The following is a 14,285-nucleotide window of genomic DNA, read 5'->3' as shown; positions in this document are numbered from 1 at the left end:
AAAATTAAATAAGCTAAAAATTAAACAGGTTGATCACTAACTTACCTGGCAAGCGAGCGTATCATATCGTTATCCACTTTATTTCAGAAAATTCACTATTTAATTGCTAACAGCACCTGCTGTTACCATATGGGATGGTTAACCAGACCCAGCATTGCTCAACTCACTGACAAGATGAGAAGCAGTGTTTATACTTGATGTGGCCATTGACCTCTCTCTCTGTATTCCCCTTGACTATAATAACTTTCCTCGGCCATTCTAAGCCACGTAAGGCAGCCTTTCTGTTAAGAGTGTAAAAGTTTTACCGCCACGCAGTCTATACTCTCAGTTTCCATAAAAGCTAACTTGAAACATACCGTAATTGCTAATAAAAACCCCGAGATATCGTACTCATCACAACAGATACTCAAATTGGGTGCTTTTGCCGTGTAGAAAGCTAACCAAATTAGAAATAATTAAATTACTTATACAATTTTAGTTGAAACTTCGTTAACCCCCTCAGTGTTCAAGAAAAAATTCTTAGGATATGCCAAGCCAACCCCCTAAGTACCGAGACTAGTGAGAAGCACTTACTTTAATGAGTGGAAGGATATTAGGATAAAAAAACCTAATCAGTCTTCAACCTTACAATCCAGCCGTTTTATAGAAGTGACTAGAATTGTGGTCTGCAAGGGTTTAGCAGCAGAAGGAACTAAAGTATGTAAAGGTTTTGAGGCTGCTGTAGAGTGAAGCATACTTTTAGAACCCTTACTGAATGAAAATGTTATTAGACTGACCTTAGGGGTTTAGGTTAAGTTTGGCATTTTTAAAGTGCTATTAGTATTTTTATAGTGCTATCAGAATTCATAGGACTATTATGTTAAATAATATTTCTAATTACAAAAAGTAAAAAAAAATATAATTCTTGCCTAATCTAAATGAATGATTTTGATAAACATGATTGGATTGTTTTCCAATCTCAAATAGAAAGTTGAGAAATATCTAGCTATGAATTTTCATATTATGCCTTGACACAAACTTACCTTAAGTAAATGATTCCCCACATGTATGTTCGGAACCACGTAGCAGTGCCAGCATTTGCTTGATACTTGCGTATGAGGATAGGATGTGGCACAGGGAGAAGACCAACTAACGTTCCATGCTGTAGAAAGCGCAAGATTTCACTCTCGTCTGTCAAACCCCTAAAAAAAGGAATAAACATAATTTTGATGGTCTGTCTGTAAATGGCATCACCTTTTAAAGAATACCAAACTTTTAGTTCACCTGAAATATGTAATATAAATAAGAATCCTTTTTAACCCTTTTACCCCCAGGCTATTTGGAAATTTCCAACCCTTAACCCCCAGGCATTTTTTTTTCAAGCATATTTTATTTAAATTGCTCTAACAGTCTTAATTTTCGTCATAGAGAGGTCAGGTTGGTCTCATTCTCTTGGAAAATGCCTGAAGTTTCTCAAAAAATTATCAAAAATATGCAAAAAGAAATGTAAATAGCAGTTTTTTTGCAAGAACGTACCGGGACATCCATGGGGGTAAAGGGATGAGTTTTGTGAAACGTACCAGTACATCCTTTGGGGGTAAAAGGGTTATTATCCCAAACATTTCATTTTCAATATGGATGAAACCTTTAAGCTGAAGAGAATACCCATTTTCTACTTATTTACTATTTTGATAACACCTTACATTTCTACATATCCCGAAGACTGCCTTTGGTTAAATTATTATTTTAATTATGTGAGAGCTATAATTATCTTAACAATGACTTTTATCCAACAAAAATAAATATCCTGGCTCCCTAATCAAACTTCATAAAATGGGTCAGTTAAGAATTTACAAAGCTGGGCCACTAACGTCAATTTAAAAAACTGAAGACATTAGTATGTAAAACAGAAATGGCCTTAATCCCCTATCGTTATTGCATGCCAAGGAGTCTAAAGTACTCTGTACAAATGATTACTGTATACGAATACATGGCTATGAAGCAGTTCCCATTATAGTTTCTTGTTAGATGGCAAATATAAGGTTTGAAGTGGAAACAGAACACATTTCCCAACTCACGCATGCATAGATCATAACGAAATATTCAAGGATTATATTTGCATTTATAATTAGAGTACAGTATATATAAGCCCTGTGGTTTAACATGACAAGGAACGACATTTCTAAACTCTAATTTAGTTGAATCAAAACCCTTGTTTTTAAATAAGACAGGAATTCTTCGAAAAAGAATGCAAAGTAAGCAGATTCATTCCTCTTTTCTACCTACGTGGTATTTTTTAAATGGCTGTTTATCAATATACAACAGTATTTCACATTATCAATACCACCTAAAAATTAAAAGTAGCCATGTTCCCTATCTATTTCCATAAATATAGTACTGCATGTGGCCAGCAGCATAAACTTCACATTGCTGACAATTGTAAAATATATAAAATGATGTGCACTATAATGCTACCCCATGTAACTCAAGGGATTTCCTGATGAGTATACAAAATATCCAGGAGGTAGCCTTTTTACATATTGCCATACTCTCTCATATATGATTTGATGCATGGACTATAAAATCTTACATACATACATACATACATACATATACCAAGGCACTTCCCCCAATTTTGGGGGGTAGCCAACATCAAACAAATGAAACAAAAAAAGGGGACCTCTCCTCTCTACGTTCCTCCCAGCCTGACAAGGGACTCAACCGAGTTCGGCTGGTACTGCTAGGGTGCCACAGCCCACCCTCCCCCGTTATCCACCACAGATGAAGCTTCATAACGCTGAATCCCCTACTGCTGCTACCTTCGCGGTCTTCCAAGGCACCAGAGGAAGCAGCAGGGCCTACCAGAACTGCGTCACAATCGCTCCCCATTCATTCCTATTTCTAGCATGCTCTCTTGCCTCTCTCACATCTATCCTCCTATCACCCAGAGCTTTCTTCACTCCATCCATCCACCCAAACCTTGGCCTTCCTCTTGTACTTCTCCCATCAACTCTTGCATTTATCACCTTTAGCAGACAGCCATAGAAGGTGATAAATGCAAGAGTTGATGAGAGAAGTACTATAATTCTTAATTGACATAAAATATAAACTCTTACCTCTAAAATACCTAAGGTAAAGCAATGCATTCAGATCTTTAAGCAAACAACTTACTTGTCAATACATATTTTCTCCACTTGAGGTACTAAGACCTGAAGAAGTCTCATGATGGTCTGAAGGGGAAGCTTTGTTTTCCAACTAAGAACCCATGCAGAATTGGGTGCCCAATGTTGTGATGTAGAGGCCCCTAAAGCAGATGATGTTAATTCTGACTGGGCATTGGATAAAGTACTGGGAACTGAAGATTCAGAATGGGCCGAGTGCAACGACATCGCTGGGCTCTCAGGTCGTTCAGCCTGGTGTGAAATTATTAATTTTTTTTATCAAAAGGTTAAATTTATCAAATGTGCACAATACTGTCTGGCAACCCTGAATATTTCTAAGAGAATAAATATAAAAAATTTGGTAACAAGCTTATATTTTATGCATTTGGATTTTTAATTTACAGTATATTATAACAGGAATGAATGGAAACTTCATCAAAAACATTTCAATGATGTCATGGTTATAAAAATTAACATTCCATGTAAATACAAATGAAGAAAAATAGAAATCAAAAGGAAATATTACTAAGAACAGTATTGAAAAGATAAACTAAATATCAAAATAATAAATAAATATTAAAACCAACTTACTGTACTGTTTAAACTCAGTTGTTTAAAACAGTTTCGGTCTTAAGTAGTGTTAGGATATTCATGATGCTTCTATGTTTTTATCAAACCTTATAATTACACAAGGGACTAATAATTCTGAAGTTGAAACTCTGAAGGAATATTAACCAAGCAACACTGTAACATAAAATATCAAAATGCATCTTTCACATGCTTCGGTCATAAAATCATGAGAACAAAAATGCCATCCCACAGAGATTTAAGAACACCTGACTTCATGACAAAAACTTCATGACAAATTCTTAAAGGATGAAGTACAACTTTCCATCTTAACCCTTTTACCCCCAAAGGACGTACTGGTACGTTTCACAAAACCCATCCCTTTACCCCCATGGACGTACCCGTACGTCCTTGCAAAAAAATGCTATAAAAAATTTTTTTTTCATATTTTTTATAATTTTTTTTAAAAAATCAGGCATTTTCCAAGAGAATGAGACCAACCTGACCTCTCTATGACAAAAATTAAGGCTGTTAGAGCAATTTAAAAAAATATACTGCAAAATGTGCTGGGAAAAAAATAACCCCCTGGGGGTTAAGGGTTGGAAATTTCCAAAGAGCCTGGGGGTAAAAGGGTTAACAAAATCACTGTCCACATAAATGATCCTCCTACAAGAAATATTTATGGCACTAAAAGTTGATTGAGTAAATAATTACCTTACATCTTCTTTTATAATTTTATAAATCTTGTTTTTATACAAATTTTGAAGAATTGGAAAGCATAAAGAACTCAAAACATATGATGATATCTCTAGATTTTTATATAGTTATCATGTAAAACTGGTATCAGCATCAACAGAGAGGAGAGAGATTTTAACCCTTTCACCCCCAATGGACGTACTGGTACATTTCACAAAACTCATCCCTTCACCCCCATGGACGTACTGGTAGGTCCTTGCAAAAAACTATTTACATTTTTTTTTTGCATATTTTTGATAACTTTATGAGAAACTTCAGGCATTTTCCAAAAGAATGAGACCAACCTGACCTCTCTATGACAAAAATTAAGGCTGTTAGAGCAATTTAAAAAATATATATTGCAAAATGTGCTTGAAAAAAAAAAAAATGCATGGGGGTTAAGGGTTGGAAAGTTCCAAAAAGGGTTAAGTACTAAACATGCCTCTCAGGATAAGAGTCTACTATGCAGAAAATTGCACGTTAACAATTAAAAAGCGTTTCATGGTAATACCCCGACCTACATCATTATTTGAATCCAAGAGACCCGACATAAGGAGATTTTTGACGTAGGGAAGATTTTTGTCTCATAAGGGGACTTATATGTTCTCTATACAGTATACATCTTATAACCTGCTATCTTTTCGTAAAACCCAAATGTCTACATTAATAAGCTTAATGTGAATTTCTATACAGTACTGTGCAGTACAGCGCTTAACCCTTTTACCCACAATGCTATTTGGAACTTTCCAACCCTTAACCCCAAGGCATCTTTTTTTTTCAAGCACATTTTGCAATATATATTTTTTAAATTGCTCTAACAGCCTTAATTTTCATCATAGAGAGGACAGGTTGATCTCATTCCTTTGGAAAATGCCTGAAGTTTCTCATAAAGTTATCAAAAATATGCAAAAAAATGTAAATAGCAGTGTTTTGCAAGGACATACCGGTACATCCATGGGGGTAAAGGGATGAGTTTTGTGAAACGTACCAGTACGTCCATTGGGGCTAAAAGGGTTAATCACCATTTTGCAACGTAGAAACCGACGTAAGGTCGGAAAAACGAGGTAACAGTGATTTTATTTTTGTACTTAATACTTAAGGATAAGTGAAGCTTTCAGATTAGTGAGGAGGGCCGGGCATCTCACACAAACCTCCCCCAAATAGTTTAACCACTCGTTGGACAATTCCAACGACCGTCTCCAGCTAACGCTAAACCAATCTCCCTATTAAAGGGTGATGGTTTGTATATTGCATAGGAACAAATAAGTCACTTTGCTTTATAAACATTGAAATCTACTTCAGTAGACTTGAAAACATAGTAATCCATATCTTGATCATGCAAATCAGACAACTACAAATACTCATAAGGATAACATCAACTTCGTGTGACTAGTTTGCCAGCCATCTTAGATTTTCAATTGGCCAATCAACTAAATTTGATTAGTATCACTTGGAAAACAAGTAGGTCAACTTTTATGCTTGTATCATCATTTGCACAATTCCTCTCAAAGTTTGCTGTTATCTGCTTCACTAGTAGCAACATTCATGCAGTTAACCCTTTTACCCCCAATGGACGTACTGGTACGTTTCACAAAACTCATCCCTTTATCCCCATGGACGTACTGGTACGTCCTTGCGAAAACCTTCTATTTACATTTTTTTTTGCATATTTTTTATAGCTTTATGAGAAACTTCTGGTATTTTCCTAAGGAATGAGACCAACCTGACCTCTCTATGACGAAAATTAAGGCTGTTTGAGCAATTTATAAAATATATATGGCAAAATGTGCTTGAAAAAAAAAAAAATGCCTGGGGGTTAAGGGTTGGAAAGTTCCAAATAGCCTGGGGGTAAAAGGGTTAATCGATGGTGCTCAAATAAAAATATATTTATATGTGAAAAAATAAAGAAAGATTTTTGCCAAAAAATCTCAGACATTGATGCCATAATATTCAGCATGTTCTGACAATTAATATCAAATTGAACAAAGTATGGCGATACAATATTAATCAAATGTATAAAATACTGCATGGAATGTCAATAATCTTTTCTTATCTAAAACTGTTGAAGATTGTGAAGAGTATTGTATATAAATGTAGATACATTATTTGAAATAAATAAATTCATCTTTCCATTACTGTATCTCAAAAGGTCCAGACTATTACTAAAGTAATCTTAAACTAATACAGCCAGTATCTAAAATTCCTTAGCTGCTGCTTCTTTATGACCCTTGTTTTAATAGTGGAAATTAATTAACTTAAGCCATAGCAGTACTTGAGAATGCATTGCTGTATTATAAATTTATAAAAATAAATAAAATACTGTAATTGATAAAATCAACAGAATGCACAAGGTATTCAAGAAACAATTCACAACACAACACTAACCAACAAGAATGCGAAGGGTATTTGAGAAATGAATGAAATTTATACAAGATATATTCCATTCAAGACACAAATTCTCACTACTGTTTTTCATGCATGTACTGTATGTGGAAACATTTAAGTTACATGCAACGACAACTATCTAAAATCCCACCATTGAAGATGACTGCATTTGTGAATCTTCATGAATGTCACCTAGGAGTAGGCTGTCACTTGTGTCGCCTGGTTGTCCAAGCCAGTCACATAATCTCTCTTCATCCACTAATACTCTCTCCTCATGGTCCTCCATTAACATTACAAACCATTTTTAAAAGTCTATTTACCAAAATCGATGCAAATATTCTGCTTCCTAAGATTACCATATTTCCCAATTTGTTGTGAGAAGGAAATTTCAATTTCTAAATGTCAGTTTGACAAATAAAAGATTACAGAAGGTCCTCAACTTGCAAACTTTATTGGTTCCAAGGATTGTTTGTAAGTTTAATTGTGTTAAATTTTGGCCTAGATTAAGCCCTATCTGATCCCATGCCTATGATTTCCAGCTACATAAGTTAACAAATAATCAGGTTTCATATGAAATATAAATCAAGTTATCACAAATAACGTTTTGCTTACTGTATTAAATGATATAATATTGTCTTATTACAGTATTTTTTATCTTTGTTATTTTCAGCTGGATTTGTATTTGCATCTCAGCATGTTTGCAAGTCGAATGTTTCTATATAAGTTGAGGACCTTCTGTACAGTATTTTCTCTTCAAAAGTACAAAAATAAAGATGTAAGTAATCACTCCCTAACTACTTCTGATTGTGTCAATAATGAGAAAATTAATCTACCTATTCGTAACGCAATTGTTAAAGCGGGTTTACACGGTCGAGCGATTCGTCGAACACAGTTCGACAGACAAGTGTTTGAGGGGATGTTCGAGCGTGCGAACGGGGTATTTGGTTGTCGAACACTTTCGTCGAACGATTCAAAGAAAGTCTGTTCTCGTTTGACTTTTATGGGCGGGGCTTCATTGTCCACAAACCTTATGCATTTGTGTCTGACTCCACCTCTTCCAACAGTTTGACAAACAGGTTTGACAACCGGGTTAGAAGAACCGTTTGACCGTGTGAACACCACTTTCTCACATATATACCAACACAGAAAAGTGACATTGAATATATACCTTTTCTGATATCTCCAGATTCTCCATATCCGGTACATTTTGGTCTTCAGTTGGCGGTTGAATACTGGTACCAAGGGGAACTGGAGGAGGCATATTTGTAGCAGCTGAAGAACAACCCTCCTCCTCAATTGAGGTAGGAGGAACTAAGGACATTGGTGATACAGGCCCAACTAAATCTCCATTAACCGTGGATGATATGGTTAACTCATCAAGTTGCTGAGTCGTAGGATGAGCGGATTCCTTTTCAGTCATTTTTTCAAGACCTGGAACAAAATAGTCACGTAATGAGAAAACGAAGTGCGCAGGAAAATAAAACTTTCACAAACAAAAAGATTTACAGACAAGGAGACAAAACACCAGTCTAACTACAGAAAATGATTAACAGAATAAGGTAATTTTGGTCAACATATTTTATTTTAATCGTTCATTATTTCTCAGATCATTTATCTATTTCCTTATTGCCTTTCCTCACTGGACTACTTTTTCCTGTTGGAGCCCTTGGGCTTATAGCATCTTGTTTTTCCAACTGGGGTCATAGCTTAGCTAATAATAATAATAATAATAATAATAATAATAATAATAATAATAATAATATCAACTGGCAAACTTTGGAGGAATAAATGGAAAATAGACTCAGTAAAGTGGCACAAAAACACTTCCAAGCTAACTAACCCACTTTACTGAAAATGAAGTGCAATAAAATTACCAAAAATAACTGTGAATACAATTTTCAAGATGTCATAAAAATAATTTCTAGTTAATGAACCAAATTCTCACAAGAACCATACAGAAAGCATTGAAGGGAAATTAACATGGTATACAATACAGTGATACCTCGGTAGTCGAACGACTCTAAATTCGAACAAATCGGAGTTTGACCAAAAAATTCGAGTAATTTTTGCTGCAGTGTTCGAACAAAAAATCGGAACTCGAACAGCCGAACGCGTGGCCGAGTGAGATGAGCGGCCATCTCGGCTACTCTCGATTGGTCGGGTAGCATCATTTCAAGAGAGAGCGTCAGTCCGACAACACGTGTTGAGAATTTATTGTGATTTAGTGCGTTTTATTGTCTTTTTTGCGATAATAATGGGCCCCAAGAAAGTTAGTGATAAGGGGAAGGATAAGAGGAAAACAGTGAGAACAACGATCGAGTTGAGGAAGGAAATTATTGCGAAATACGAGAATGGTGTACGAGTGTCTGATCTAGCCTTACAATATGGCATGGCGAAGTCAACCATTTCGACCTTTTTAAAAAATAAGGAAGTGATAAAGAAAGCTAATGTTGCACAGGGAGTGACAGCAATTAGTAAGCAAAGGCCACAAGTAATTGAGGATATGGAAAAGTTGCTCCTTATATTTATTAAAGAAAAGCAGTTGGCCGGGGAAAGTATAAGTGAAGCTTTCATTTGCGAGAAAGCTCTTCATATTTATGAAGAATTGGTGAAGAAAAGTGCCAGTAATAGTGAAAGTGATTCGTCATTTACTTTTAAAGTAAGCAGGGGCTGGTTCGAGAAATTCCGGAACAGAACTGGTATTCACCGTGTGACTAGGCATGGGGAGGCAGGCAGTTCGGATCAGGCGGCAGCTGAAAAATACGTTGTTGAATTCGACTGATACATTAAAGAACAAAATTTGATCCCGCAGCAAGTCTTCAATTGCGATGAGACCGGGTTATTTTGGAAGAAAATGCCGGCCAATACCTACATTAATGATAATGTTATGTCTCACTTTAGAAGAATAGTGCAGAGGAGAAAGAAGCAGCTGACAATTGACATGTTTTTCATAAAAGAAAAGAGAGCTGCTACATCCCAGCCTGATTCCCCTCCAAAGAAGAGAAACAGAAGAGAAAAAACCCCTGAAGGAGATTTGCCCGACCTTTTACTGCAGAGAGAAAAAACCCCTGAAGGAGAACTACCCAGCCACATCATGGAAGGGGACTCTCGTTCCAAGCAGTAACCTCCCCCTTCCATCCTCTCCACATCCATTCCTGTATGCCATCGAACCGCTGCTCAAAGGTATGTACAGTAAATGGTTTAAAATTGTTTTATATAGTTTTCCGACCAATTTCGTACACATTTAAATAATTATTGTTGTTTAGGTACACGTTTTATTAATATTTTGGGCATTTTGGAGTGCGTAGGAACGTATAAAAATAAATACCATTATTTCTTATGGGAAAAAAGGTTTCGGTACTCGAACAAATCGGAGGTCGAACACTGATCCCGAACGGATTATGGTCGAGTACCGAGGTATCACTGTATATCAAAAAATGTCATAACCCTTTTACCCCCAATGGATGTACTGGTACATTTCACAAAACTCATCCCTTTACCCCCATGGACGTACTGGTACGTCCTTGCAAAAAAACTGCTATTTACATTTTTTTGCATATTTTTGGTAACTTTATAAGAATCTTCAGGCATTTTCCAAAATAATGAGATCAACCTGACCTCTCTATGACAAAAATTAAGGCTGTTAGCGCAATTTAAAAAATATATATTGCAAAATGTGCTTGAAAAAGAAAATGCCTGGGGGTTAAGGGTTGGAAAGTTCCAAATAGCTTGGGGGTAAAAGGGGTAATTACACTATATACCAACTAAGCTAAAAATTTTTTTTCATCATCATCATCATCCTCCTCTCCTCCTACGCCTATCGACACATAGGGACTCGAGGATTCATTGACTGAATTTATCCAAGGATAGCCAGTTCCTTGTGATGCGCAGTGCCTATATTACTAAGGCAATTGACCCCTGCCGGTCCATACTAATTCCAGTAAGATCATCAGCCAGGCATCAGGAGTAAAGGCCCAAAAGACAGCTTGTCTATCACCTTAAACCCAATCCGTCACCCTGCTGCCAGTGACTTCATCGAGATTTAGGGGGGGGTTATTTCCTCCACACCCGAAGTTCACGTTACTCCACCAAGTTGCTCATCCGCTTATATAACTGTTGGCAAACATGGATTGCTAAGCCCTATAATTCATTGCTATCCACTAACCAGTGCCATTCTACCATGCTCCAAAGCCAATCCACATCAACTTCCATTGTTCAGGGAGAGTATTCTAATTCAGAGTTCTCTGCTTTACAAGTATTCACCAGAATAGCAATTCTAATAACCATCCAGACATAAAGGAATTAATTAAAATTCAAAGACATCTGGACAGTTGGTTGCTGATGCCATTCAGTACAAATATCTTTCTATGCTAGCTATAGAAATGCCTTTAATTTGTCAGGAGCAGTGAAATACCCAATCTAAAATTGATAATGAAGGCTCTCCTTGATATGCAAATGGTATAAATGCCCTTGTTCTTCCAACATACATCAGAATGTAGAAATCACTTACAATACTTGAGGAGATTGCACACAGTCAGATCCATTCAAATGTACACAGCATCGGCCCCATGCCTCTTCGGCTTCATCCATCAGTGAAACAAAGGGTAGTGGCTCCCTCTACACAGGGCCAGGAGCCTCTCAGGTGCTGTTCATCACCTCAAAGAGAGGGGGTGTCAACAGGAGCCCTTTCCTTACAAATATGGCAGACTGGACTTCTTCGACTTCTTCCTCTACTTCCTCTTTGAAGAAGTGACAGATGGAAGTCGAAGAGGACAACAATGAAGAGGAAGAGGAGGAGGAAGAAGAACATACATGTTTTTATCTCTTTCTAATCCTCATCTCAGAGTATGCAAGCAGAGGTGTTGAAATCTGAGAGAGCAAAGACAACGACACTCCCCTGAGTGGGCAACGTTGTTTCAACAGGAACTACAGTACAACACTGGGGAACATTATCACAGAAACGGGGTAGGCACGCTTACAGGGAAGCAGAAGCCTGGTTGGGATGAAGGCACAGGAAAAGGAGGGGCAAAGAAGTGACCAGGTCAGGGGAGATGCACAGGGAACCCCCAGCACCACGGCAAGCGTCATTTGGTCCTGGGGTCACCCTAGCCCCAGGAGTGGAACCCCTGCAGACATCGCAGGAGTCATTGAGACTAGGGAAACGCTGACCCTTGCCTTCACCCTTAGCTTCACCAAAGGAGATGCTGGTACTGGGGAGCCTACCTGAAAGATCTAAGAAGGCTAAAACCTTCCTTAGGTCCCACTTGTTGTCAGCGGTATGCACAAACGGAGAAGAGCCTCCTACCTCCGATGAGGTGCAGTAAACACTAGGGGAACCATACACACCACCAGAACCCGAAAAGAATGCCTTGCTCCTGACACACACTCCTTGGGGGCAGAGCTAAGAGCGAAAGCCCAGGAGAGGCGGTAGCAGATGCACTCAATGAGCAGAAGGAAGAAGTAAAGCTCTCTTCCTCTATTTCAAAGCATAGGCCTGACACTGGATAGGAGCCCACAATCTACATTCGTCAAACGGGAATGATAGAAAACATCATGCCCCTAGCAAGAAGCACATAGTGTGTGTGGATCTACATCCGGTTTAACAAAAAACCCAAAATAAAGTTCATCCTTGCATGTACGAGTTTCTTGCTTCACAACTATAGAAATCAATAGCCAGCATTCACTTCCTGAAAAAAAAAGAAGAGAAGTTTGATTACGAGAGCAACATTATATATGTGCTTGGTAAAGCTGAAAGCATGTTTAGACTTTTGACAGGGGGGGAGGCGGGGCTCCTCTGCCTCGATCTCACTTGTCGCTTAACAGTCTCGTTGACCTATTCAACGGCCGTCAGCTCATGGTGAAAACATATTCCCTACCTGAAGGACGATGATTTGGTCTGTACTTCACATAGAGACAAAGCAATATATGAGATCAAAGCAAGATATACTATTACCAATGTTACAGAAATCAAAAATTTTAATTAATTTTTATTTTTCCTAACATACTTACCAAGAACTACTTTCTTAGGAGTTACCTGTAACCTCCTCTCTACCGACCAGAGTTTTGTGTAGTGTACCCCCCACCCCGTTTTCTATGGAGGCCTACACCCGCCATTAAAGAATGTGCCCCGAGGGTAGGCTTATCGTAGGTCGATGTCCACCCGGGTCAACAGCTTCAGTAAGTTCTATTGGATTAGCACAATGCTTGCAAGGGAAGAGAGGCACTCGGGGAAGGAAGGGAGGGCCATTACCCGAAAGTAGTTCTCGGTAAGTATGTTAGGAAAAATAAAAATTACTTAAAATTTTTTATTTGTTCCAACACGAATACTTACCTCGAACTACTTTCTTAGGAGACTTACACTTTAGGAGGCGGGAGTGCTATTCTGACCCCCTGACCCGGTAAGCGGAGGCCAAGAGGCTCAGGAATAACGGTACCTACTAGAAAACGGATGAGAGGGTAACTACACAAAGAGTTCACGTTAGTGTCTAAGTACTCACCCTTTGAAAAAACTTCTTCTGATGTTGCCTCCAGTAGCGTAGCCGTGAAGAATGTGTTATCCAATGGTATAAGTTGGTACTCCCCGATGAGGCTAGGAAGCAACTGGGAAGGATGGAAGGAAAACGCACCTGTGTCTCCCAGTTGCTAGCCGTGATTGAGCCTGGGGCTTTTACCGTTACACCGCTTGGAGGGCGGAGATGACTGTTCCAATGGAAAACCCGTCTAAGGACTTCCTCGAGTAGTCCTTGAGGTAATGGGCAGTAAAGGTTGACTGGTTCGACCAAGTACCTGCTCGCAGGATCTGACCTACTGCCATGTTTTTCTCAAAGGCTAAGGACGTGCTCCGGCCTCTGATGTCATGAGGTCTGGGGGTGCCTGGCACTGCTATGCCTTCTTCCTTGTAGGCTCTGGCAATAACTTGTCTCAACCAGAAGGAAATGGTGTTCTTGGACACTTGCTTCTTAGAAATACCCGTGGATACGAAGAGGCTCTTGATGCCTGGGCGGAGATGAGCCGTTCTTTCAAGGTATTTTCTAATGGTCCGTACAGGGCATAATTTCAAATCCTCTGAATTACTCGTCCTAGGGATGGCAGGTATTGAAAAACCTTCGAACCTCGGATCCCAGACTGCTGGGTTCTGAGTCTTAGCCACAAAAGAAGGGACGAACTTGAAGGATACTTCTTTCCACCCCTTTGAATGAGAAACGTCATATGACAGCCCATGGATCTCACCCACTCTCTTAGCGGACGCCAAGGCCAGCAAGAAGACGGCCTTGAGAGTGAGATCTCTGTCCACGATATCTTTCAAAGGTTCAAAGGGGGGGCCACACAACATCTTCAGGACCTTGGCTAAGTCCCACTGGGGCACCCTACTCGCCTGTGGGGGGCAGAACTGCTCGAAACTTTTGACAAGCATCGCTATGTGCCTCGAGGCCCTCAGGTCGATGCCCTTCAGGAGGA

General features: G+C 38.6%; 1 protein-coding gene across 2 annotated transcripts in view; it reads right to left on the bottom strand.

Annotated features, from left to right (window-relative positions):
- LOC137649934 (protein HID1) overlaps positions 1-14,285 on the bottom strand; it is a 91,006-nt gene that overhangs the window by 17,459 nt on the left and 59,262 nt on the right. Inside the window, exons 13-16 of one of the 2 annotated variants that reach the window (XM_068382880.1) lie at positions 7,996-8,258; positions 6,979-7,107; positions 3,151-3,392; positions 1,023-1,181 (exon numbers count right to left, since the gene is read on the bottom strand). In XM_068382880.1, coding sequence (XP_068238981.1) covers positions 1,023-1,181; positions 3,151-3,392; positions 6,979-7,107; positions 7,996-8,258 — 793 coding nt within the window. The remainder of the gene's footprint in view (positions 1-1,022; positions 1,182-3,150; positions 3,393-6,978; positions 7,108-7,995; positions 8,259-14,285) is intronic. The other variant, XM_068382881.1, reaches the window with a different exon arrangement.

Source organism: Palaemon carinicauda, chromosome 11 (assembly GCF_036898095.1).
Source record: "Palaemon carinicauda isolate YSFRI2023 chromosome 11, ASM3689809v2, whole genome shotgun sequence".
In the NCBI taxonomy this organism is placed as follows: domain Eukaryota; kingdom Metazoa; phylum Arthropoda; class Malacostraca; order Decapoda; family Palaemonidae; genus Palaemon; species Palaemon carinicauda.
This window is presented reverse-complemented; position numbering and strand designations above follow the sequence as displayed.